General features: G+C 43.1%; 1 protein-coding gene across 1 annotated transcript in view; it reads left to right on the top strand.

Annotated features, from left to right (window-relative positions):
* The window catches only part of PIEZO2 (piezo type mechanosensitive ion channel component 2), a 556,315-nt gene that overhangs the window by 236,576 nt on the left and 292,485 nt on the right, over positions 1 to 27,254 (top strand). Inside the window, exons 10-13 of the mRNA XM_030186524.1 lie at positions 7,309 to 7,447; positions 12,628 to 12,785; positions 19,007 to 19,243; positions 24,525 to 24,639. Of these exons, the coding sequence (XP_030042384.1) occupies positions 7,309 to 7,447; positions 12,628 to 12,785; positions 19,007 to 19,243; positions 24,525 to 24,639 (649 nt within the window). The remainder of the gene's footprint in view (positions 1 to 7,308; positions 7,448 to 12,627; positions 12,786 to 19,006; positions 19,244 to 24,524; positions 24,640 to 27,254) is intronic.

Genomic DNA, 27,254 nt, shown 5'->3' with positions numbered 1-27,254 from the left:
ATGACAGCAGATAAGAACCCTTATAGACCATCCAATCTGCCCAACAAGGTGACTAGAGTTGTACCTGCCACTCTACGCGGGTTAAACTCTTCTATATGTGTGAAGGTCATTTAAGGTTTACCTTTGATTCCATCTTCTGTCTTTATAGGGATCCTCTGTATTTAGCACACACATATTTTGATTCTGTAACTGTTTTTGTCCCCACCACCCCCACAAGAAGGGCATTCCAGGCATCCAACACTCCTTTTATGAAAAAAATATTTCCTTATATTATTCCTAAATCGACTATCCTGCAACTTCAATTCACACTATCAAGTTCTACTGTTTCCCCCATCTCTGAAAAAAGATTTGTTTGCATTTTAATACCTTTGAAATATCTAAATGTCTGTATCATATCTCCTCAGTTCCTCCTTTCCTCTAGGGTATGCATATTCAGGTCTTTAAGGGCCAGATGCACTAAACCTAATGAACCCACAACTTGCGTTTTAAACTGGTTCCAGCCAGTTTAAAACGCAAGTAGTTTACCGGGGGCATGCACTAAGGGCATTTTCCCTGTCATGGTAGCAGGCAACGAAAACGGAAAGCAAATTATTCAAAAGCTATTATAATGAGCTGCACTACCGTTGTAGCCCATTATAATGAGATGCACTACCGTTTTTCCGATTCCCTTACCGTAGGAACCCTAACGGGAGGTCTGCACCTCTCATTAGGGCTCCTGTGAGGGAATTGGAAAGGAAAAGGGCCCCCCAAAAAAGGTAAAAAAGAAAAAAAAAAGCAGGGAGCGCATGTGAGGGGCGTCCTTTATGGACGTACTCTCCCTGCGCTTGTGAGAGCCGTCTTTTTTTTCGCCATTTTTCGCTCTGCCGTTTTTTCCCCCTTCTATTTTGTCTTCGCCGCGCCACTTACCCCTCCACAGCAAAAGTTTTCTATTTTCCTGGTTGCCGGAGAATCAGGACATCCCTTTCGATTATGCACCTCTTCCTGGTCTCTTCAGCCAATCAGAGCGCGTTTCGCTGACAACAGCCAGCTAAACCCGCTTTGATTGGCTGAAGAGACCAGGAAGAGATGCATAATCGAAAGGGACGTCCTGATTCTCCGACTGGCAACCGAGGAAAATAGTGAATGCAAGTGAGCTACAACGAGTAGCTCATTTGCATTCCCTATCGTTGATGCATTCCCGTTCCCTACCGATTCGCTATGGAATCGGTAGGGAACGGGAATTACCGACGACTTTAGTGCATCTGGCTCTAAGTCTCTTCTTGTACATCTTGTGGTATAAATCTATACAATTTTTGTTGCCTTCCTCTTTTTATGTTGCTAGTGAGATAACGACCTCCAAATGGGGCCTCTTCACGGCCTTTCTTCTTCTTTAATCTCAGCAGTTCTGACTCTACCTAGTCCCAGCTCCAGCCTGCAACTTTATACAAAACATTTTCAGTTAACCTTTACAACAAATGTATTCCTGTTTATGTAACTTAATCAAAATGCATGTGCAGCAACCAGTAGACATTTCTTACTCACAGCTTGTCAGCATCTACACCCAGCTTATCGGCCTTAGCACCACAGACATTAAGCCGTGTTTTTTAGTCTAATCAGGAGGTCATCTCACCTAGGTTCCTGTCTGTAACACCCCCAGTTCATAAATTACACTCTTGTTTATCATCCTAATGGCATTGGTGTTACACCTATGAGATTGTCTGGCTGCTTCCAGCATAATCTATGCATCCATGTATTTTAAACACCAGGAGCCTAATATTCAGCCAGCGGTGGACAGCACTTTTGATATAGCCAGTTATGTGCTAGGTGCTAACTGGCAATATTCAGTGAGAACTGGTTATTTCCTGCTGAATATTTACAATTGGGCACCGATATGCTATTTAACCAGTCAGCAGCCATGTCTGGCCAATTAAATAGCTTTTGGGGAGCAGATGAATGCATCCTTTTGACACAGTATTCTTCTCTCACTGTCCAAAACCACAGCAGCTCTCAAGTCTTTTATAAACTACCAACCTATTTCAGCTCCTGTCTTATTTCAGGGTCTTTCCAATAAGCCAGTATTCAAACTCAGTATTAACTTCTGAATCCATATGGTGCTTTGCCTGGGCTCTGTTTTGCTTGCCTCTCTTATCTTGTATTCAGACTGTTTTACTTTCATTTGCCAGTGAGGCTGCTTTATTGGCTCCAAATGTTTAATTCCTTTCACCTGGGATCTAAGCCCATGCTGCTTTTCCACTTCAGCTCCCAGCCTGCTTTTTCTCTGCATGAGCTTCCTGTTAATTCAGAGCCCCTAGGGAATACCACTTCCAGCATTCATGGGGACAGGCAGATTCCCTTGCAATGTGCCTGTCCCTTGTGACTGAAAGCATATCATTGTACTTCCTACCACTAGCAGGAACATACGCAGAGCACTCCAGCATAACTGAAAGCTGCTTAGAGGAAACACTACCTATGTGTATATAAAAATTATTTATAATATAGCATACATGCCAAGTCTCATGCATTATGTATGAGGCTCATGTGATTGGAGGGGGTCAGGTGGTCACGTGTTAGTGGCCAAGCCTGCCAGCTGAAGAAATTAAAAATCTGCATGGTGGGATGGGGATAGTTGAGGTTCTCTAGGTCTCAGGTGAAGCAATTGAAAAAACAAAGGAGCCATTAAATCAGAGCAGTGGCAGCTTGTGTAGGATTTAAAGTTCAGAAGGGGTTACAGCAGCAGTATTAAGATCAGGTAGAGATAGGGAATATAAGAGTTATGGGGAGGAACTGGAGAGGGAGGAAGGGAAAATTATGGGTATGCGCAGGAAGAGGAGTGACAGGAGGAGATATCTGGAATGGATGGGGGCATGGAGTGGCATGGTATGGAAGGGCCCGTCTAAGTTAACTCTGGGCCTATCCAAAATACTGGGTCTGGTTACGCCACTGCTATAAATGGAGTGAGACATGGACAGAAATCACTAGAGATGGATGGAAGGGAGGTAGGAGGCAGGAGGAGTTAGACTGATGAGATGGAGGGGGTTGGGGCAAAAGAGAGAGAGATTGGTAAGGGTGAACTGGAGGGGGTGGGACAAAGTAGAGAGAGAAAAAAGAGAGGGGGTCCTCACAATTTCCACAAAACATCAAGCAGAAACAACATGGGTGAAAGTGAGGGAAGTTCCAAATGACCAAGGCAAACAAGGAGTAAGAGCATCCAAGAGTTTATTTGCCGTGGAGGGGCATTTTCGAAAGGGACATCCAAGTTTCGATTTAGATGTCCTTGCAAAATGTCCCAATCCAGGGGCGGGGAAACCCGTATTTTCATAACAAGATGGACGTCCATCTTTCGTTTCAAAAATACCGTCAGGGACGTCAAAATCCTTAAATTTCACCGTCCCTAGATTTGGACGTCCCTAGACATGGATGTTTCTGATTTTCTGCGATTTTTGAAACCAAGGACGTCCAGCATTTGTAGTGCACTGGTCCCCCTGACATGACAGGAGATCAACCGGGCACCCTAGGGGGCATTGCAGTGGACTTCATAAAATGCTCCCAGGAATATAGTTCCCTTACCTTGTGTGCTGAGCCCCCCAAACCCCCCAAAACCCACTACCCCCAACTGTACACCACTACCATAGCCCTTATGGGTGAAGGGGGGCACTTAGATGTGGGTACAGTGGGTTTGTGATGGGTTTTGGAGGGCTCGCTGTTTCCTCCACAATCGTAACAGGTGGAGGGGGAATGGTGCTGGGTCCGCCTGTCTGAAGTGCACTCACCCACTAAAACTGTTCCTGGGACCTGCATACTGCTGTCATGGACCTGAGTATGACATCTAAGGCTGGCCAAAATATTTTTACAGATGTTTTCTTGAGGGTGGGAGGGGTTAGTGACCACTGGGGGAGTAAGGGGAGGTCATCCCCGATTCTCTCCAGTGGTCATCTGGTCATTTTGGGCACCTTTTTATGCCTTAGTTGTAAGAAAAATAGGTCCGGGTGAAAATGTCCAAGTGCTCATCAGGGACGTCCTTCTTTTTTTCGATTATGGGTCAAGGACATCCAAGTGTTAGGCACACCCAAGTCCCGCCTTTGCTACGCCTCCGACATGCTCCCTTGAACTTTGGCTGTCCCTGCGACGGAGTGCAGTTGGGGACGTCCAAAATTGGCTTTTGATTATACCGATTTGGACGTTTCTGTGAGAAGGACGTTCATCTTTCGATTTATGTTGAAAGATGGGCATCTTTCTCTTTCAAAAATGAGCCCAAAAGTAAGCTGACCTAAAAGACACTACACAGGCCATGTTTTGGCACTATGCCATCCTCAGGGGTCATGGCAGTTCAGATTAATCAGCTTTCCAGAGTGTATAAATGGAAAAAAAAAACATTAAACAGCTGGAGCAAAATGCGCTGCGTGGCGTGGCAACCAGTCATTTTCGCAGAGAGGACTGGTTGCCACACTCTGCCTTGGCCCTGCCTACTGTACCTCATGACTACCACCTGGCATACCTCAAACCCATGGCCATTCCAGAAAATATTTTTTGTACACCAGTGACAGTAGGGATGGGCAAGAGGGAGTGTTTGATATCACTCTATTACACCCCCTATCCAGCATCTATTCCCGCCAGGGACATAACCTCGAGGGGGCCTCCCCCCCCCCCCCCCCCCCCCCACACACACACTTTGAGCTTAATTACATTCCAAAATTGTGGCACTAGCTGAAGAGGTCCACTGCATGAACTCACTAATGTGCTGTGTGAGCAGTGCAGCAGTTGGTAGTGTGCTTCAGCCGCCGATGCCAGCCCTCCTGCATAAGCTCAATTCTTGCACTTGAAAATAGAAAATAAGATGATACCTTTTTATTGGACTACCCTAATGCCTTTTTCAATTGGCTTTCAGAGGCCAAAACCTCCTGCCTCAGGTCAGGACAATATATTGCTGTTATGGGAGCCTCTCCTGACCTGTATTAAAATTAGTCCAATATAAAGGTATCACTTTATTTTCTATTTTGTATTTTATCTGTATTTATTAACTTTTATTAACACAGTTACCACATTACTTTATCCTAAATTAAAAATAAAATTATTTTCTCTACCTTTGTTTCTGGCCGTTTACTTTTTCTAATTGTGTTGGTCCCAGTCTCTTGTTTCTGCTTTCCATCATCTTCTCTTAATTCCTGTCTAGTTGTCTTTTTCTTTGTTTTATTGAATTTAGTTTTCTGCCTCTCTGTATAGATATAATTTGTTCTTATTATCCAGTCTTTAATTTCCTTATTTTTATTTCATCCACCTATGGTTTTTCATCTTTCCCTCACCCTTGTTCTCCCCTATGCCTCTTCCTCTTATTCTCTATTCTTTCACTAACTCTATCCTCTCCCCCTTTCCATCCAGCATCTCCACTCTTTCTCTCCCTACTCTTTCATCCAGCATCTTCTCTCTTTCTCTCCCCATCTTTCCAATCTCTCCCCATCTTTCTCTCTACATCCTTCCATCCAGCATTTTCCCTATTTCTCTCTCTACTCTTCCATCCAGTGTCCTCCCTCTTTCTCCCCCTATCCTTCCACCCAACATCTACCCTCTCTCTTGAAATTTTGGAGAATATAGCGAGGTTTTCACATCTTCATTTAATTAATTTTCCCAAAGCTCCATTGATTACACCAAGGGATATGTTTAAACACTATTTGGTGGAGATTCTTCAAGTCCCAGAGGTGTCGTTTCCTCCTATATCTCGTAAATAATATCTCCCAACTGCTAAAAAAAGAGACTTTGAGTACCCAAGCTGCTTCAGATCCTGCTGTTGATGTATTAAATTTTTTGTACATTCTGGAATCTTCTGACTCTCAGTCTGTGGTACCAGCACACTGGTCAATATTGTCATTATCCTCTAAGTGTATAAGTACATAAGTATTGCCATACTTGGACAGACCAAAGGTCCATCAAGCCCAGCATCCTGTTTCCAACAGTGGCCAATCCAGGTCACAAATACCTGGCAATAGTCCAGACTCGGTGGTGAGTCCGCTACTGGGTGTTGGGGGAGTATTATGTGCTTCAGGGCTGAAGGAAAAATAATCTCCTTCAGGATGTACCAAGTCTTCAACACAACTTGCACCTTCAGCATCAACCTCCATCTCCGGAACCACAAATCGATCGAAAGTCTGCTGTCTGGGGAGGGCACCAGCACCCTCCTCTGTTGAAAAGGTTTATGTTTTGCCCTTCTGTTTCCCCATTTGGGCACGCTCCATGAGCAACAGTCACAGGATTGTCAGAGCTCGAACCTCAACATATGCTCCCGTCACCATCTTGACTCCTCATCACACTTGCTTTTGCATATGGTATAATTTTATAAGAGGCCTTTTACACATGTGTACTGGCATATATGTGTAAAAACAGCTTTAAAAAGTACCCCCAATATGCATTAGCCTTTTCATCAGCTTCTTTAGCTCCTCACCAGTCTTCCACTTTGTTGCTGTCTGCAACCCTTCATCACTTTCCTCCTTTATCAGCTTCTCCTCCTTATTTTCTGGCTGCTTGTTGGACTTCTAATGCACTTTTGTTAGGTCTCTTTGATAGTCTTTGTTCTGTTCTTTGTTCTCCTTTTCTTCTTGAGTCTCATAGGTCTCCTGATTCTTGAATCAGCACCAATAGCCCATAACATTTTCCAGGATTACCTTTTTTTTTTTTTTTTTTACAAATTTGAAGGAAGGAAGCTAACAGAGCTTTCCCATAGGAGCCAGCTCTGTGGGTACTGTAGGTGGTTCAGCACCTCCAATGTTAAGCAAACTCTTTGTGTCCAGGGAAGAGTCATTTCCATTGGAATTAGCACCCCTAATCATTTTGAAAGGTTGGCTTATATGAACATTGCTGTGCTACTGTGTTTGTCTGCACATGTTATGTAGCTGTCTCTAACTATTTAGTGATAGGTCACTACCATGTTTGGGTTCATACACACTAATACCATGTATTTACCGTTGTTGTAGTATTGGAACACATACTGCACATGTTAAAATGTTGTGTATTGCCCTCATGTGGCATTTTAGCATACACATTAGCCTTTCAAAAGCATACATGCTAACATTTATGTATACTTTGGTGAATAGGCCCTAAATAAAAAGTTTTATGTGCAAAGTAGATTGTTAATCATGTGTATAAAGAAGATTTGGTTACCTGTATTTTAGAGTAAATAATTTTTGCTTTAAGTGTTTTACATTTGCTTTATAAGTTAAAAAAAAAAAAGTAGCAGTGTCTAGAAAGGCATAAAAATTGGGAAGATATGTTACCTTTTTGATGGAAGCAGTTTTTAAAGGTGATGAAATTAATTCTTTTTTTTTTAATCCTCATGGGCAGGTTCTCCTGGTGACAGTAAATGGGACTCCTGTTGATTATCACACCATACACCCTATACTTCCTCTGGAAAATGGACCGACCAAAATAGATATGTATTCTACACCACAATACAAATGGGAGAATTCTGTTGAATCCTCAGGTAGTAAAACAAACAATTAAATTAGAACTATGTATAAGCGAAGGGAATAATATTCAGCACGTGGCACTATGCAGTTTGTATGCCACTGCCAGCCGCAAGCTGACCTAACCTTGGATATTCAATGCCAGGGCTCGCTGCATTGAAAATCTGGATATGTTTGTTGACACTGAAGTTAGCCAGGCACTGACTGATATTCAGATCAGAGCCCAGTTAACTTGGTGCATAAAGTTAGGATCACCTTTTTTCTGATCTAACTTTATGCACTTGTGTAGCTGATTAGCAAACTAAATATTGCTGCTAAGTGCTGGCTGCACCCAAGTTCCACATCTGTTCTGCCCCTACCTTAACTGGTTAGGGCAGTGTTTCCCAAACCTGGTCCTGGAGGCACCCCAGCCAGTCAGGTTTTCAGGATAACCACAATGAATATTCATAAGAGAGATTTGCATGCATTGCCTCCTTGAAAAAACAAATCTGCCTCATGAATATTCATTGTGGATATCCTAAAAACCTGACAGGCTGGGGTGTCTCCAGAACCAGGTTTGGGAATTTCTTGGTTGGGGGATGGCCAGTTAGTGGAGATATTCAGCGGCACTACCCGGTTAAGTGCCGCTGAATATCAGCAGCAGCTCAGCTCAGTCCTTTTATAGTATTGTGCTGGCCAATACAATTAGTACGCTCATGGGCTTCAATTTGCAAATTACTGTGAGACATCATAAATGGTGATAAAACTGTACAGGAAGCAGCATATAGATTTTCTGATGTCGACACTGACAAAAGGATTCCAGTCTAATGAAGGAGACCAGCCATTTTAAATGCCCTAGGGACAGGGCACCTATGAAAGTATTCTGTATAGCAAGACATAGCTCACTTGAAGTGGCCACAGAGTAGGAAAAGTAGTGATCTAATTGAAGGGAGGCTAGACAATATTTTAGACTTTGTTGCTGGTGGGCACAGAAAAACTAGAACTACTCCAGGCTTATTTCTGAACATTATGAAGACGTATATTAACAGGCTTATTTTCAAAAGAGAAGGGCGCCCATCTTTCGACACAAATCTGGAGATGGGCGTCCTTCTCACAGGGTCGCCCAAATCGGCATTAATCAAAAGCTGATTTTGGGCATCCCCAACTGCTTCCCGTCGCAGGGACGACCAAAGTTCACGGGGGCGTGTCGGAGGTGTAGCGAAGGCGGGACTGAGGCGTTCCTAAAAGATGGGCATCCTCGAGCGATAATGGAAAAAAGAAGGGCGTCCCTGAGGAGCACTTGGGCGACTTTACTTGGTCCATTTTATCTTACAACCAAGCCTCAAAAAGGTGCCCAAACTGACCAGATGACCACCGGAGGGAATCAGGGATAACCTCCCCTTACTCCCCCAGTGGTCACTAACCCCCTCCCACCCTGAAAAAAACAACTTTAAAAACTTTCTTTGCCAGCTTGAAATGTCTTACTCAGGTCCATCGCAGCAGTATGCAGGTCCCTGGGGGGGGGGGGGGGGGGAGGTATGTGTGTGTTCACAGAGGCATAGTGAAGGCGTGGACGTCCTTCTTTCAAACATTTTGGACATCCTGAACTGCCCCCCCCCCCCCCCACAGGGATGGCCAAATTTCAAGGGAGTGGAGGAGTGGCCTAGTGGTTAGAGCACTGGTCTTGCAATCCAGAGGTGGCTGGTTCAAATACCACTGCTGCTACTTGTGATCCAAAATCCAAATAAATAAAGGGGATGTCAGAGACATAGCAAAGGCATGGACATCCTTTTCACAGAAGCATCCACATTTGGACATCTTCAACTGCTGTCACAGGGACGGAGGCATAGCAAAGGACATCCTTCACCCATACTCAAAAAATAAAAAAAGAGGTCCCTGACAAGCACTTGGACATTTTCACCTGACTTATGTTTTTCTAAGGTTGAAGACTGCAATTTATTTAAGGTTGTAGACGGCTATTATACACGCAGCTTGTCTGCATGTATGAAGCCGTCTTTGGCATGCGCAGAGCAGCCACGCATAATGCTTGGCTGATCTGCACTGGCTTCCCCTCCTTAGGATGGAAATCGTGTGCAAATGAGCTAACAGTGAGCAGCTCATTTGCATGCGATTTCCTTCATGCATGCCCGTTCCTTTCCGAATCACTGAGGGATCAGTAAGGGAAGGGCTTTTTCCGTTCAGTTAGTGTATCTGGCTGAAAGTAAGGGAGCTATGTACCTGGGAGAAATTTCTGAAGTCCACTGCAGTGCCCCCTAGGGTGCCCAGTTGGTGTCCTGGCATGTCAGGGGGACCAGTGCAGTACGAATGCTGGCTCCTCCCATGACCAAATGGCTTGGATTTGGTCGTTTCTGAGATGGGCGTCCTCGCTTTCCATTATCGCTGAAAATCAGAAACGACCAAGTCCTGGGAACGACCAACTCTGTTGGGGATGACCATCTGTAAGGTTGACCTAAATTTGCTGATTTCGGTGTTCCCGACCGTATTATCGAAACAAAAGACGGACGCCCATCTTGTTTCGATAATATGGGTTTCTCCGTCCCTTGCTGGATCCGTCTTGCGAGGACGTCCCCAGGAAAACTTGGGCGTCCCTTTCAATTATGCCCCTCTAAGTCTTTGCCAGTTTTCAAAATTATTTGGTACTGTCACAAGCATTACTTACCATTTACATAGTGTTGTTCTACATATAGAGCATTGTACACGTAATGTACTGCATTCTGTAAATGGTGCCGAAAAAAATAGTGCTAAGTGCTATTCTAAAAATGGCGCTTAAAGTTAAGCGCTGTTTATAGAATAGCACTTAGTGCCGGGAGCCACGACTAGGTTTAGGCATGACCATTTACAACAAGAAAACCTTGGTGTATATCACTGTGCATAAATTAAGTGCGGATTCCCTTTATTCTATAACAATGTATGTAAAGTAAAGGAATGCCCCTGATCTGCCCATGACCCTCCTGTGACCGCACCCCCTTTTTTGACTTGTGCGTAAAGTTTATGTGTGTAAATTTTAAGTAAATCCAATAAGTACCAATAATTGCTTGTTAAGATCTCAATTATCGGTGCTAATTGTCTCATTCAATTAAATTTCACATGCAAATTGGGCACACATCCAAATTTGCACCCATAAGGCCAAATTCTATGAATGGTACCTTAAAAATTGGCACCCAAAAACCACATGCTTTGCACAGTTCTATAAACTATGCCTAAAGTTAGGTGTAGTTTATAGAATATGCTTAGAAGTTGTTCTTGCATCTAAAATTTAGGCACACCCATTTAGGCCACCTAAAACCAAGCCTAAATACCTGTGGCCTAACATAAGCTCACATCGGGTGTATTCCACAATAGTACACATAGTGCCCTGTTTACTAAGCAGCGCTAAGGGTACATTAGTGTTTTTAGTGTGCGCTAATAATTAGGACGCGCTAAATGGTAAGTTGACCATAGGAAGATATGAGTGACTCTAGCATATAGTGCATGCTAAAAATGCTAGTGTGGCTTAGTAAACAGGGCCCATAGTTTTTTTGAAATGCTCACAACCCGCCCATTCCATGCCCACAGCCACACCTCCTTTTCAGCTGCACGCTTTAGAATTTACATGCACCACGCTATAGAATATGCCTAGAAAGTTGTGTGTGCAATTTCAAATTAAAGTGCTGCTAATTGTTTAAGTACCAATTATTGGCACTGATTGACTTGTTAATCAATTAAGTTGTGCGTACAATTTGACCATGTGGCCACATTAGCAAGTACAACTTAAGGCAACATTTATAGAATTTGGGGGATAATTTTTAGCAGCTTTTATAAAATTTGGGGGAATATGGAAAATAGGGGATATCAACAGAAAATAAGTGAATAACCACAAAATTTCAAACTATAGATCATAATGACTCCTTTGAATTACACAAAAATATTACCAGTGGAGGAAAAACGTCCGCAGCCTGTAACTGTGTATTATATAGAATACCGGCAATCTATGCACCAGTATAAAACTCTATGACTAGTGTAAGGGTCACACCCAAATTATAGTTGCATATTTGCACTGCTATTCTGGAACTTTCCATTATATAATAGGCTCCAGATAGGCACCTTATTGGTGTTTAAAACTAGATATCCCTTTATATAATTTTCATGATGCAGGAAGGCAGAAAGAATGGTGTCTTGAACTGGCAGTAGAGAAGGGCAGAGAGAGATACAGAGATGAGAGTGACTTGCCTGATGAGCAGAGTTCCCTGGGGGTATGCTGGGGGTGTAGTAATAGATAAGAGAGAAGTAATAAGGAGATGTGAAATAAATGCCCTTGTAAGTGAGTAAGAGAATCTTGAACTGCAGGCAGGAATGGATAAGGAGCCATTGAAAAGAGGGATTATGTGTGTAATGACACTGGAGGAAGTAAGTCATGCAGCAGACTTTTGAATTGATTGAAGAGGAGAGAAGTAGACTTGTGAGAAGCAAGTTACAGTAGTATAAGTGGGAAGTGATGAGTGTAAGGATAAGGGTGATCTTTAGGCATATTTTCAAAGCACTTTGGGAGGCTAAGTTCCATAGGTTTCTATGGAACTTTGGGAGGCTAAGTGCTTTGAAAATGAGCCTGAATGTGTTCAAAAAGGAAGGGGATATATTTTGGTAATCTTACAGAGAAAGAAATGACAGGTTTTAACAATTGTGTTGGATATGTGTAGAGAAAAAGAGAGAGTCACAGATGATCTCAAAATCATGGGTTTAAGAGACTAGGATGGTGACTGTGTTAGCCACAGAAATAGAGAAAGGCAAAAGGGGGAAATAGATTTAGGGGCAACGTGTTGTGGCCATGTTAAATTTTAGATAGTGGTTGGATATCAGCGCTGTGTACGCCTTGTAGCGCTATAGAAATGCTAAATAGTAGTAGTAGTATATCCACCTGACCAGATATGCAGACTGAGATTTGGATTTCCAGTGAAAGGTAGGTCAGGAGTTATCAGGATAAAGGTGGTATTGAAAGTCTTTGGACGAGATCAAAACATCAAGAGAACAAGAATAGAGACAGAAGAGAAAAAATCCTAAGGAAGAGCCCTGTGATATACTGATTGATGATGGTATATTGGTAGGGAGATCCTGGAAGGGGTCTGACCCTTGCAAATAAGGACTCAGAACAGAAAGCATAGGAGCTCTTGCTAATTACATATGAGGAAATGAAGTATAATGTAAATATTTTTCCTCTTAGAAAAGAAAGAGGAGGAGGAAGATGGAGAAGAGGAAGACGACGAAGAAGAAGAAGATAGTGTCATAGAGGAACAAGAGAGCAGTAAAGTACATGCCATGGTTGCTGTGTTCCACTTTGTCATGAAGCAAAGTTACATTTGCGCTCTCATTGCAATGATGGTATGCACATGATCTCAATATATTGAAAATTGTTGTCATCACAGTGCTACTCTATTACATTTCCAAATTCCGATAGAAAATGTACCCCAGTTTCCATTGAATTCATTTTTCCCTACAGACCAGACTTCAGTTACTCGATTGCATGAAGGCCTCTTATGCCAGCTGTAAGTATGACCTCATAATGATTGAGACATTGATGAAAAAACAGAGAGATCACCCTATTTTTCCAAATCTTGATTCATATTGATATATCTACACTATATTTAAAAAAAACTATACAAAGGTTGATTTCTGCATAATTCTGTCAAAACTTGACAAATTTCAATAAATTTGCAATAAGCCTACACTCACACCAACCACCTCGCCTAAATAGTGTCACTTCAATACCTGGTTCTTCAACTGTTGTGGTGATTTCTTCAGTGCAAATTTGATTGGGCCCTGCCTCTTCCTGACTGGCGATCAGTTGAGACCGTTTCTTGCAGTTTCTTCAATACATATTCTATATTTACCCTCTTCCACCTCTTTTCTGGAAACTCTTGCACCACTCTTTGAGAACCATAACCTTATGTTCCAACAATTTTTTATTAATGATTCAACAGACCCAGCAACAAAAACAACCATTAATCACAATATACAATCAAATTCAACTCAGACAGTCTGAGTCTGATTTAGATAATATCTCAGCATCACAGTTGAACCCTTTTATTCTCCCCCCTACTCCCTCCCTCAACTCACCCCACCCATATAATTAAATAAAACTTACTACATTGTTATTAACATAGTATGATGTCTGCTCTTACCACGATTTGACAACACAGATCATATATCTAACCATATCTAGGAGCCTCCTCCAATTCTTTAATAACCCAACTTAATAACATGGAATATAACATCACAGTCTCTTGCAGCATCTAAATTGTACCTTGTTATATTATCTAGTTACAGATCTTACCGGCAGCCTTGCTTCTTATAGTCACCTGCCTTTAATTAAGTCTATCATGTAACTACGTTACCAAGCGAAATATCCATTGATTCCCTAACCCACAACTCCTCCTTCCAAAAATCCCCTGCCACCCTACCCTCCCCCTTCCCATCCCCCTTTATCCTTCCCCCCTCCCACTACTTCCCTCCTGACTAAAAACCATAGTAACTGTTTATGTTTAAATCAAAATGGCGCCTGTGCATATCATGACAGTGATCACTGGGTGGTGGCAGTGTCGTTTATGTTGTATTCTACACATCAATGTGGTAATAGCACATTCTTCATATACAACTTTCATCATAGTGAGAGAGACAAGCAACATGCTTAGGAGGAAAAAGCCTCTATATGTCTGTAGTCCAAATTTACTTTTCACTTTAAGACTTACAGAACCACAAATCATCATTGACTGCAAATAACTTCCAGAATTTGCACTGCTTTATTTATCCTCTGCATTGATTATCTGTTTTTATTTTTATTTGTTCATATTTTAAAATGTATAGCACTTATCTTTTAAATCCATATCCGACGGGGTCCTGTTTCACCCGTCTCTATCTTCAGGCTTTATCAAGGAATGTATCGTGCCATACTCCTGCAAAATATTCAAACCCAGCATTCTTTTTCCTCTTCTTCCTCTTCCTACAAAACCAGCGAGGAAGAAGAACACTGGGTTTGAATATTTTGCAGGAGTATGGCATGATACATTCCTTGATAAAGTCCGAAGATAGAGACGGGTAAACAGGACCTCGACGGAAGTGGATTTAAAAGAAATCTGTAGTGAACTCCCTCTTCTTTACCTTTTTTTTTTTTTTTTACTTATGAAGCACCAACCCAAGAAAGCAATGTCTTTACAACCCACAAGCAGGCTTTTGATGCCATCATTTCATAAAAGCTTACAATATGTTAAAAAGCAGCGGTCCCAGCACAGACCCCTGGGGAACCCCACTAACTACCATTCTCCATTGAGAATACTGACCATTTAACCCTACTCTCTGTTTTCTATCTTTTAACCAGTTTTTAATCCACAATAGAACACTACCTCCTATTTGATTTCCTATCCTGCTTATAATCGAACGAGAAAAACGCCCAAGTTCCGACCTAAATCGGGAGATGGAGGTTTATCTCACAAAAACGAATAACGCGGTATAATCGAAAGCCGAACTTGGACGTTTTCAACTGCACTCCATCGCGGAAGCGTACAAAGTTGACGGGGCGTGTCGAAGGCGTGGTGAAGGCGGGACTGGGGCATGGTTAGCACCCGAACAGAGATGGGCGCCTTTCGCCGATAATGGAAAAAAAGTATGCGTTTGTAGCTAGAATTTAGGGCACTTTTCCTGGACCCTGTTTTTTCACTAATAAGGCCCCAAAAAGTGCCCTGAATGACCAGATTACCACCAGAGGGAACCGGGGATGACCTCCCCTGATTTCCCCAGTGGTCACTAACCCCCTCCCACCACAAAAATGATGTTTCACAACTTTTTATTTTCACCCTCAAATGTCATACCCACCTCCCTGGCAGCAGTATGCAGGTCCCTGGAGCAGTTGTTAGGGGGTGCAGTGGACTTCAGGCAGGTGGACCCAGGCCCATCCCCCCCTACCTGTTACAATTGTGCTGCTTAATGCTTAGTCGTCCACCCCCCCCCCAACCCACTGTACCCACATGTAGGTGCCCCCCTTCACCCTTTAGGGCTATAGTAATGGTGTAGACTTGTGGGCAGTGGGTTTTCAGGGGGATTTGGGGGGGCTCAACACACAAGGTGCTATGCACCTGGGAGCTCTTTTACCTTTTTTTTTTGTTTTTGTAAAAGTGCCCCCTAGGGTGCCCGATTGGTGTCCTGGCATGTGAGGGGGACCAGTGCACTATGAATCCTGGCCCCTCCCATGAACAAATGCCTTGGATTTATTCGTTTTTGAGCTGGGCGCTTTCATTTTCCATTATCGCTGAAAAACAAAAACGCCCAACTCACAAATTGTCGAATAAAACATGGACATCTATTTTTTGCGAAAATACGGTTCGGTCCGCCCCTTCACGGACCCGTTCTCGGAGATAAACGCCCATGGATATAGACATTTTCGTTCGATTATGCCCCTCCACGTATACTTACTTCAAAGCTAATATCAAATCCGATCATATTATGATCACTGTTATCAAGCGGCCCCAGCACCATTACCTCCCGCACCAGATCATGCGCTCCACTAAGGACTAGGTATAGAATTTTTCCTTCTCTCGTCGGTTCCTGTACCAGCTGCTCCATAAAGCTGTCCTTGATTTCATCAAGGAATTTTACCTCCCTAGCGTCCCTGATGTTACATTTACCCAGTCAATATCAGGGTAATTGAAATCACCCATTATTATTGTGTTGCCCAGTTTGTTTGCGTCCCTAATTTCCTTTAACATTTCTGCATCCGTCTGCTCATCCTGGCCAGGTGGACTGTAGTACACTCCTATCACTATCCTTTTCCCCTTTACACATGGAATTTCAATCCACAGCGATTCCAAGAAGTGTTTTGTTTCCTGCAGAATTTTCAATCTATTTGATTCAAGGCTCTCGCTAATATACAATGCTACCCCTCCACCAATTCGATCCATCCTATCACTACGATATAATTTGAACCCCGGTATGACAGTGTCTCCCACTGGTTATCCTCCTTCCAGCAGGTCTCAGAGATTCCTATTATATCTAATTTTTCATTTAGTGCAATATATTCTAACTCTCCCATCTTATTTCTTAGGCTCCTGGCATTCACATATAGACATTTCAAACTATGTTTGTTGTTCCTATTTATATCATGCTTAGTACTTGGCAGTATTAATTTGCAATCTTTTGTCTGATTTTTATTTTTATTTAAGGACACCTGATCTACTGCGGTCTCTTTTGCAACCTCACTATCAGGATATCTAGTGCAGTTTACTAAATTAACTAAAAGCCTAATCTCATCTGTCCATATAAACAGATATGCTTAAGCAAAAAAAACTATAGGAATTTTAAAAGTACGACTACTAAGAAGAATTCAGAACCTAAAACGTTTGTGTTTGCAGGAAGGTATTAGAGAACGCCTTCCTCTGGCCGTCTGGAATTTTTTGCTCTGCTGTGCCTCTCCCATGCAGCAAAAGGAAGTCATGTCAAAAGGAAGGACCCTGGGGCTGCCCAGAGGAAAGTCTGTTCTAATAGCTGCCGGCAACCAAAAATATTGTAGAATTGTGGCAGAGAGGACAGATCCGAGGGGTGGGCGAAGTGAAGTGCCGCATGAAGTCTTGGTGTCCATTTTGAATATTAATTAATATTAACATAATTAATTAACATAATTAATTTCCATAAATTATTGAAGACCAATTTATTCAAGAAACTTACCATAATAACGCACCCTAATTGTCAATTAACAAGATGTACACTGGACTTTCACAATAACTAATTCTTTATCTCCTATCGCTCATACTAATTTTGAAGTTTAATATTCATGATTGTTTCAAACTAAGTTATCCTGTTTTTTATTATAAGATGAACTTTCCTTCCTGAATACTTACTCCATTCTGTCTCCTCTACCTTAACTATGTATTTCTTTTTTTCCGGAACTGGTAATCACCATTACGGAAATATGTAAGCCACATTGGGCCTGCAAATAGGTGGGAAAATGTGAGATACAAATGTTGTAAATAAATAAATATGCGGCAGTATCGCAGAGAGCAGCGGTAGCGGGCAGGAAGAAGTGGGCTTCCTTCCTGCCGCAAAGAGACTAGCTATGCCTAGGTGGTGAGGGGATCTGTAAAAACGGGAGCCCAAGGCTATCCATCCGTCTAGCCAAGCCCAGCCAGTCAACCAAACCCTTCCGGTGAGTGGGCATGGGCTATAAAAAAGCAGAAGTTTGGGGCGAGCCAGTCAAGCCCAGCCAGCCAAGTCCATCCGGTGAGTGGGAGGGCTGTAAAACGGGGGCAGCCCGGGGCCTGTAAAAATGATGGATGGGGGGACTATAAAAAAAGTGGATGGAGTGTAGGTGTAGGAAGGGGGGCTGAAACATTATGAGAGCCGTCCACGGCAGGACACCTTGGGAAAGGGAGGGAGCAACAGGAATGTCGGATGCCACAGGGAGGGAGGGAAGGAAGGAGAGAAGGGGGCCCATTTTCAGCAGCCCACAGTTCTGCCAGTGTGCACTTTTTCTGTTTCTTTTGCACTGTATGCAGATTATGGCCTTTTGGGGTTCAGTTTAAATTTTGTCTACATAGTTCTATTTTTAGTTTGTGGTTACTTATTCTGTACTTCATGAGGGGCTACCTCTGTTCATGTGTGAAAAAGGCTGGGTATTCTGTTAGCGTCAAGTGTCTGTGTAGGATTGATCTGTACTAATGCAGGGCTTCTTTTACAAAGCAGCGGTACTGATTCCCGTGTGTCAAATACAACAAAACCCATTCAATTCCTGTGGGCTTCGTGGAAATGTACTGCAGCTTTGTAAAAGGAGCCCTCAGCTAGTTTTGTTTTCCAATGTTCTTCTGCCCACTGCAGTGGTCAGGGTGTTTTTTCTTTTCTAGGAAAGACCTTTTGTAACTTCCTAGAAGTTAGCTTGTAAACATTACTAGATTCTGTGGTCCAGCTTATTAAGAATACTTTTTACTTTGGAGGGAAGGAAGAGAAAGGGATAGAGAGGGGGTGATGCTGACTATGAGGGGTGCAAGTCAGTGGTCTGTATATATTCAGTGTCACCCAGTGGCGTAGCCACAGGTGGGCCTGGGTGGGCCGGGGCCCACCCACTTAGGGTTCAGGCCCACCCAATAGTAGCACACGTTTAGTGGTAGCTGGTGGGGATCCCGCGCTCCGCCAGCTGAAGACTTCCCCCTGATGGTAACAAAAACGCTACTCTCCACAATCACGGCACCTGCGCATGCTCGGTCTTCAGTGCATGCCTGCTGCAGACTGCCAAGATGGAAAGAAGCGTTTTCTCACCAGCTGAGATATTTTTTGTGTGGTGGTTGAGGGGAAGGGGAGAGAACACTTAGTGCCCACCTACTTCTTGCCTAGGCCCACCCAAAATCTGTTGTCTGGCTACGCCCCTGGTGTCATCAACTATATAAGCACTGAATGTAGGTGTTTTTTTAAAGCTATACTACCAGCATTTAAAACATCCACCTCCTGCACTCGATGAGTATTGACCTGAAAGAGTTTTACATTCAGAATGATGTCAGATTGTTAATACCTTGATCAGAAAAGTATAATTTGGTACTAGGGTTCAATACCTTTCTTTTTTTCAGGCTTGGAGCATCACCTATCACAGCTGGTTAACCTTTGTGTTACTGATCTGGTCCTGTGCATTGTGGATGATTCGTGACAGGAGAAAATACGCCATGCTTAGCTCACCTTTCATGGTTGCTTATGGAAATTTATTACTAACATTGCAGTACATCTGGAGTATTAACCTCAAACATTCTGAACTTCCAGAAGTTTCTGGATTCCTAGAAAGAAAAGATCCAGGAGAGTTAGCATCAAAGGTATGTCTTAATATAGTTTTATCTACTCTGGTAAGTAAGGGGCACTTTCACTGAGCTGCGGTAAGCATTAATGTGTGTTTACCAGAGGTTAAAAACCAATATCATGGGATGTGCTCAGGTATCCCGCAGTTGTTTTGGCATCTGTGTTCACTTCCCATGCACAAAAAAGTACTTTTTATTATTTAGCGCTGGGAGTGTGTTTGGAGGCAGAGAAGTAGGCATGTCCTGCACTAATTGGTTAGCGCAGCGACATCACTGCACGCTGACTGATTGGCATGTGGTTAGTGCATGAGCCCTTGCCACCTAGAAAATAGGTGTAGTTCATGACATGATTTACCCCCTTTAGTTTGCCCCCTTTCCCCCCATGGCACATGATTCATTCCCTTTAGTCTGCACCCAATCCTTCCATGGCAAATTGGGAAGCTTGCCAGGTGCCCTTGGCCTGGATTGGCCGCTGTCGTGGACAAGATGCTGGGCTCAATGGACCCTTGGTCTTTTCCCAGTATGGCATTACTTATGTACTTATGGCAAATGATTCAACCCCTTTAGTGTGCCCCCAATCCCCCTCCTACGGTACATGATTCACCCCCTTTAGTCTGATCCCAATCCCCCCCTCCCATGGCACATGATTCACCTCGCCCGTACATGATTCACCCCTGTTCTAGGCTGTGCCATTTGGTTTGCTATCCGCTGCAACACTTATGGAATATCACATTATAAAACAGAAATCGTTTTGTAGGAATTAGAGAGAATGAAAAGTCTTCTTAATTACTCACCCACCAGCACAGTATCAGACATCAGTTTCAAGTTATAACAAACTTACAAAATCTAACATCAGTACCTCTGGTAATTATAAGTAATTAGACTAATTAGATAAAGAAGGAAGAAAAGTTTGTTCCTCATACAAAGGTCACAGAACAGAGAGAAAGCAGAGAGAAGGCAGAGACGGAAAAGAATGAATGAAAGAAAGATTCATAGCTATAGAAAATTAGTTTCTATCAAGGGGGGGGAGTAAAACCCCCTTGGGAAAAACCATAGGCCATTGGACGGATCTGAAACACTCTCTCTCCAAACATGCCTGGTTTTTCAGAGTTCCTTTGTCTGCAGTAGAGTTTTAAAGGCTGTTGTGAGCATCCACCTCTCCTCTACCCTGGACCAATCATAGGTGCTGCACATGGGCTGGAGACGTAATTGGGACTTTCATATGGAAGCCTGCAGTTTGTCCTTACCACACCTCTAACTCACTTTTGATGAACAGGATATACCAGGTATCTGAATTGCCTTAGCAACATGAGACCCCATCAGAGCATGTGACCAGCCAGAAATTTCTTCATGTGGCTGATAGGAAAAAGAGAGTTTTGGGGGATAGGAAATAGTGCAGTATACCTGAAATAAGTTAAATAGTGCAGTATACCTGAAATAAAACTTAATTATAGACACCCCTTACCTTACCTCCACCACTGCACACTCACCTTTCCTCTGGTCCCTTCTTATTTTCATCCATGGCAGTGGCTCAGTTCTCACTCTCTTTTTCCCTCCCCTGCTGAACTCCCCCGGCAGGGAAGAAGCTAACTACGGCACAGTGGGTCACTTCCCCCTTCTGTACTGGCTTAGACCTGATAGACTTGATTGTTTATGTGAACCGCGGGATATATATGTACACACATACATATATACAGTGCAAGGGTCTGGGACCAAAGAAATACATACAGTTAACCAGAGCGTGCACTTACCCGTTGTGACCCAAAAAAGAAGCTTGACATCTGATAAACATATGTACAGTACTGCATAGGAGCCAACTTTTCAAAATGATTTGGGGTGCTGAAATTTTTTTTTTACAGGTGGTGCATTCCCCGCCCCCTCCCCCCTCTACCCTCCCTCCGCGTTCCAGCCCTCCTCCCTCAAAGTTCCAGTCCCCCCTCCCCCTCTGAGTTACAAGGCCCCCCTCCCTCTGAGTTCCAAGGCCTCCCTCCCTCCAAGTTCCAAGACCTCCCTCCGAGTTCCAAGGCCTCCCTCTGAGTTCCAAGGCCTCCCTCCCTCCAATTTTCAAGGCCTGCCTCCCTCCCTCCCTCCCTCCCTCCGAGTTCCAAGGCCTCCCTCTCTCCCTCCGAGTTCCAAGGCCCCCCTCCCTCCCTCCCTCCGAGTTCCAAGGACCCTCTCCCTCCCTCCCTCCAAATTCCAAGGCCCCCCTCCCTCCATCTGTCCGAATTTTAAAAGCCCTCTTCTTACCTTGCGTCAATGAAAAGCGTGCACTGCAGGCTCGTCGGCGCTTTACCCTTCCCTTCTGTCTCTCGGCTCTGGTATGGTCCCGCCCTTGCGGAAACAGGAAATGAGGGCGGGACCATAGCTGAGAGACAGAAGGGAAGGCTGAAGCGCCGACAAACCTGCAGTGCACGCTTTTCACTGACACGAGGTAAGAAGAGGGCTTTTAAAATTCAGACAGACAGACGGAGGGAGGGGGGCCTTGGAACTCGGACAGAGGGGGGCCTTGCAACTCGGACTCGGAGGGAGGGGTGGCCTTGGAACTCGGAGGGTAGTAGAGTAGTTTTAAAATTCTGGCTGGGCTGGAAGTGAACTTCCAGTCCGTAAAATATTGGGGTGCTCGAGCACCCACAGCACCCACGGAGTCGGCGCCTATGCAGTACAGTTTATTATATGTACAGTATACAGTTTCCGTTAACTGATGTTAGGCTTACTTGAAGTAATCAGTCATAGTCCTCTGTACATTCTTGTGTCTGTGAGTTCCATAGACTACGTCTGCCAGACGGTAAAAACTGTCATAGCACTGGCATCCAGTGGCCTCCAGATCTCCAGCACTCTTGCAAAAGTGACAGGAGGTTGTTGAATTTCGTCAGCATGTGCCTCGCTGCTCATTTCATCATCTGTTTCATCATCAGCCGTTTCCTGCATGTAGGCACATATCTGGATATCAGTGTTGTCATCAGCTGTTTGTAGATCGTAATCAACAGCTACGTAGTGATGAAACTCCTCTTCAGTAACACCGGCTGGGATGTCAATAGCCTATTCATCTGACGCGTTTGCAACAGCTGCATCTGTTTCATCCCTCTCCACATCCCTAACAAAGCTTGCCCACTTGTAGCAGTTCACAATGGTTGCCTTTGTAACATGATTCCAGGCTTCTTTCTGCATATGTAGAGAATCCAACAGAGATAGATTACGAGCCAGTTCAACATCACGTTTATCCTTGCCAGTCTGGTCATCCATAACACTCATCAGACGACATAGCACAAGAGCCCGATAATGTTGTTTCAAATTGGCTATTATGCCCTGATCCATAGGTTGGATCAGAGAGGTAGTGTTTGATGACAGGAAGACCACCTTGACGTTAGACAGCCTGACATCATCACTGTGTGCAGCACAATTATCACAAAGCAACAAAATCTGATGCTTTTGTGCCCGCATTCTAGTGTCTAACTTCTTTAGCCACTGCTTCCAAATTTCCCCAGTCATCCATGAATTTGCGTTAGCCTCTTATGACACAGGAAGTTGCTTAACATTCTTGAAGCAATGAGGCTGTTTGCTCTTTCTAGTGATGAGTGGTTCCAACTTCTCACTCCCATCCATATTGCAGCAAAGGAGGATCGTCATTCAGTCCTTCAACTTTTTACTTCCTGTAGTTTCGGCTTGTTTGAATGCAAGTGTTCCATCAGGAATAGCTTGCCAGTAGAGACCGTTTTCGTCAGCATTGAAAATGTCACAAGATGCAAACTCGTTCAAGATGGTAGGAAGAACTGAAACATCCAATTTTCAGCACCAAAGTCATCAGCATCTTGTTTTTCACCATGCCGTTTCTTGAATTTTATGTTGTTCCTCTCCTTCCATCTTTCCAACCATCCAACAGTGGCTTTGAATTCAGTTAGTCCAAGACTTTCAGCTAGCTGATTATCTTTCTTCATAAGCATTGGACCACTGACAGGAAACTGTCTGCTCCTGACTTGAGAAAACCACTGAAGAAGAGCATCTTCTGCCTCCTCAACTTTTCTCGCCCGTTTTTGTTTCCGTTGTGGATTTGTATTGTTTTGCCAGTCTTCCAGAAGCTGGTCTTTCTGCTTCAAGATACATAAAATTTGACAGGGATTGGCACCATATTCTTTAGGAATAGATGCTTGACTTTATTTGTTTTCTAATTTTTTAAGAACTTCTATTCGTTCAGCCAGTGTTAAAGTCTTACAGTTGTGCGACGACGACAACTCCAGTGTACACTCTAACAACATTCTTTCGCTTATTCTGCCTGGGGCAGTTAACCAACGAGATTTGAAATTTACCGCCCCTTTGTCACGTGCCAATCGGCTTCCATATTCCATGCGTGCGCTTATGCGGAGTCTTTCCTGCAGAGGAGCAGCCTTAAACCATGCATATAAGTGAATCTTGCACTTATCAGTGGTGCGCTAAACCAGTTTGTCCCCATAGAAATTGATGGTGCCAAAACCGGGACCGAAGTACGGCATGCAGTTAAACAGAGCATGCGCTTATCCGACATGCACTTAAATGGAGTGCACTATGTATATATATATATATATATATATATATATATATATATATATATATATATATACTGTATATATATATATATGTGTGTGTGTGTGTGAGATTTACATTCATTTTTAGATCATTGTCACTAACATTCCTCTACTTTTAAGCAAGATAATGTTGTCTCTCAAAATCCCAACCTTCATCATGCATTTCTCACATTGATAATTTGTCTTACACACACACACACACACACATGGTTCACTTCCTCCCTGCCTATATATATATTACAATTTTGTGAATGCTTTCTCATCTACCAGTTAAGATTATGGAAATTTCTTAGCCCCACACATCAAAAGATTGCATATAGCGCATGTTAGAAAGGAAAGGTAGAGGCTAAGACAGCATGAGAAATCAAGAAAGCAGAAGATTAGCACTGTGGATGCTTAGACTCAAGGATATGAACATAAAACCAAACAGTGGGGAAGCTCTGCAATATTACTGTAGATTCCATGCACCTTGGAGGTAAAACCACCGTTATGGCAAATGTAAGCCACATTGAGCCTGCAAATTGGTGGGAAAATATGGGATACAAATGCTACAAATAAATAAATAAATAACATTGGATGTAAGTATCAGGGATTCAGCAAATGTTACTTTGATATGTACGTTTGAGATCACAGAGCAAATAATCTTTGCTTTAGTCAGCCATGTTTTCTGACAGTGAAGTAGACCTGTTTGTTCATGGATTGTAAATGATACTTAACAACTCTATGTTTTTTCTTTTCAGATTGTTTTCACAATTACGTTTTGGCTCTTGCTCAGGCAACATCTCACAGAGCAGAAAGCACTAAAAATGAAAGAAACTACTTTATCTGAAGTTAAAGTTGGAAGTCAGGAAAAAGGTAAACCATTGCTTTTATTTAACAGAGGATTGTAGTTAAGTATTGCAATTCAGTGAGAGGGGTGTGAAGGGTCTTTATATTCAAAATACATGGCATCTCTACTTAGATTTTATATTATTGGATAGACTGACAATAAACCAGTATTTCCTCAGCATCTATGATGATGAAATTCCTGTAGACTTCACAATGGGACAACTGATAATAAAAGGAGAGCTACTAATCAAACTAGAGTACCTTTAGGTGCCAAACTTTTAAGGATGATTGCGGATGCCTAGCATAGTACAAATTACCCCTCCCTGTACAAAAATTAAGGAGCTTGTTCAATATTAGGGGCGCTCAGCACCTGAGAAAAATCGTTCCATGTTTGGTTGACTGTAGGTTAGCGTGAAATTAATACTCAGTTCGTTGACCAAGTGAAGAGGATTCACTTTTAAACAGCAATTCTATAACTGAGTATGTGCAGTTACTCATGCCTCATGTACGTAAATGCATCAATTAATGTCAATCACATGCCCGGTTGCACTATGTTTTTAGAATAAAACATAGTGGTGGCACATAGGGGGAGATTCTATATATGGTGCCTAAAAGATCAGTGCTGAAATCAGTGCCGACTAAGTGTATTCTATAATCGGCACCTAGATTTAGGCACTGATTATAGAATACAACTTAGTTGATATTTCAGTGCCTAAATCTAAGTGCATCCATTTACACCAACAAAAATGTGGCGTGAATCCCAGTGAGTAGATGTAGGTGCACTGGGCCATATTCTATAAGTAGGTGTGGAAATTTTGGAATACCCATGAAACATTTCCCTGCCCATAACCACACCCTTTTTTGCATGTGCGCGTTAGTTCAGCGCACTTTGTTACAGAATATGCTCAGTGAGTTGTGCATGTAAATTCCGATCAGTGCCAATTAATGCTCATTATTGCTTGTTAAGTGCTGCTATTAAGCCAATTAAGTTGCGTGCATTGTTAAAGAATCCACACCAATTTCATTGCGGATCTCTAGGTGCGCAGTATATAATCCGTGGGTTAAGCGCTATGGTGTGTAAGTGTGAAGATAGCATACATATGGGCAGAGCATGGGAGGGAAATGGGGATGGCACCACCTTACATGTGTAATTTCTAGACTATAAGTTACACGCACTTCATGTCCCATTTAGGCATACCAACTTAAAATAGCTATAGACCTGGCATAAGTGGCTGCAGCTATATGTAGGTGAATTCATGCTACTTGTGCTAGTCCTATATAATAAAATGCACCTCCAACGTTCTGAAGCCGAGAAGTGAAGCCTTCAAGCCTTAAAGCATTCCTGCAACGTTCCGGAACTACGTGTCGACAATTGAAGAGATGGAGCCTTACAGAGCGCATGAATGCTTCAAGGCTTGAAGGCTTCACTTTCTCGGCTTCAGAATGTTGGAGGTGCGTTTTATTATATAGCATGTGCTCGGTGCTTTTCTGTAGCACATGGGGGGAATTTAATATATGCTGATTAAAGTGGAGGAGTGGCTGGAGGGGGGGCAGGGGAGATAGGACAATCGCTGGGTGGCTGGAGGGGGGGCAGGGGACACAGGAGAATCGCTGGGTAGCTGGAGGGGGGCAGGGGAGATAGGACAATCGCTGGGTGGCTGGAGGGGGGGCAGGGGAGAGAGGAGAATCGCTGGGTGGCTAAAGGGGGTCAGGGGACAGAGGAGACTCGCTGGGTGGCTGGAGGGGGGGCAAGGGAAAAAGTCTCACTCTCTCTCTGTCACACACACACACACTCATTCACTCTCACACACAGTCAATCTCACATATACTCTCTCAAACATACACACTCCGAGGAAAACCTTGCTAGTGCCCGTTTCATTTGTGTCAGAAACGGGCCTGTTTTACTAGTATTCTATAAAGGAATCTTGACCCCAAGAAGTTATTAGGAGTAGCCTAGTCGATAGTGTAGCAGCCTGAGCATATGGGGAACTGGGTTCAATTCCCACTGCAGTTCCTTGACTCTGGGCAAATCAATTAACTATTGTCCCAGGTAATAAATTAAGTACCTGTATTTAATATGTAAACTGCTTTGATTGTAACCATAGAATTTAATATGTAACTGCTTTGATTGTAACCATTCAAATCCCATCCTCTTTCCCATTATAAAACTGGCCCTCAGCACACACAACATCAAGGCACTTAACTTTAAGTGCCTGTTTCCCTAAACTTGATATTGCTTAATGGTCTTCCAGCCAAGTATTTACTAGTGCCTAGCTGTTTCCCCAAGCTTGTCGCTTGATATTCCTTAGTGGTCTTCCAGGCAAGTATTGACTAACTCCAAACCTACTTTTTTTTTGAATGATCAATTTCTTCATTGAAATTTCATGAAAGTTAAAATACAAATACAGAAACTCTCCAATCCAAAATCCAGCAACAAACAATGAGGGGCAATGCAATCAGTTCAGACTGTCAAGCCACTAACTATCCAGACCAGATGTCTCAACTCTTAGATTCTATCTCCATTCCATCTTTCAATCCTTTAGAATTTTCCAATCAGTCACTAGAGGAACAAGTCTGTTTGGAACTGTGTTTTAATAGAGGTGTTGGATGATATTGCCCCTATAAAGATCATCTCTGTTAAG

Source organism: Microcaecilia unicolor, chromosome 1 (assembly GCF_901765095.1).
Source record: "Microcaecilia unicolor chromosome 1, aMicUni1.1, whole genome shotgun sequence".
Classification (NCBI taxonomy): domain Eukaryota; kingdom Metazoa; phylum Chordata; class Amphibia; order Gymnophiona; family Siphonopidae; genus Microcaecilia; species Microcaecilia unicolor.
Note: the sequence above shows the minus strand (reverse complement) of the source record. Positions and strands in the feature narration are given on the sequence as shown.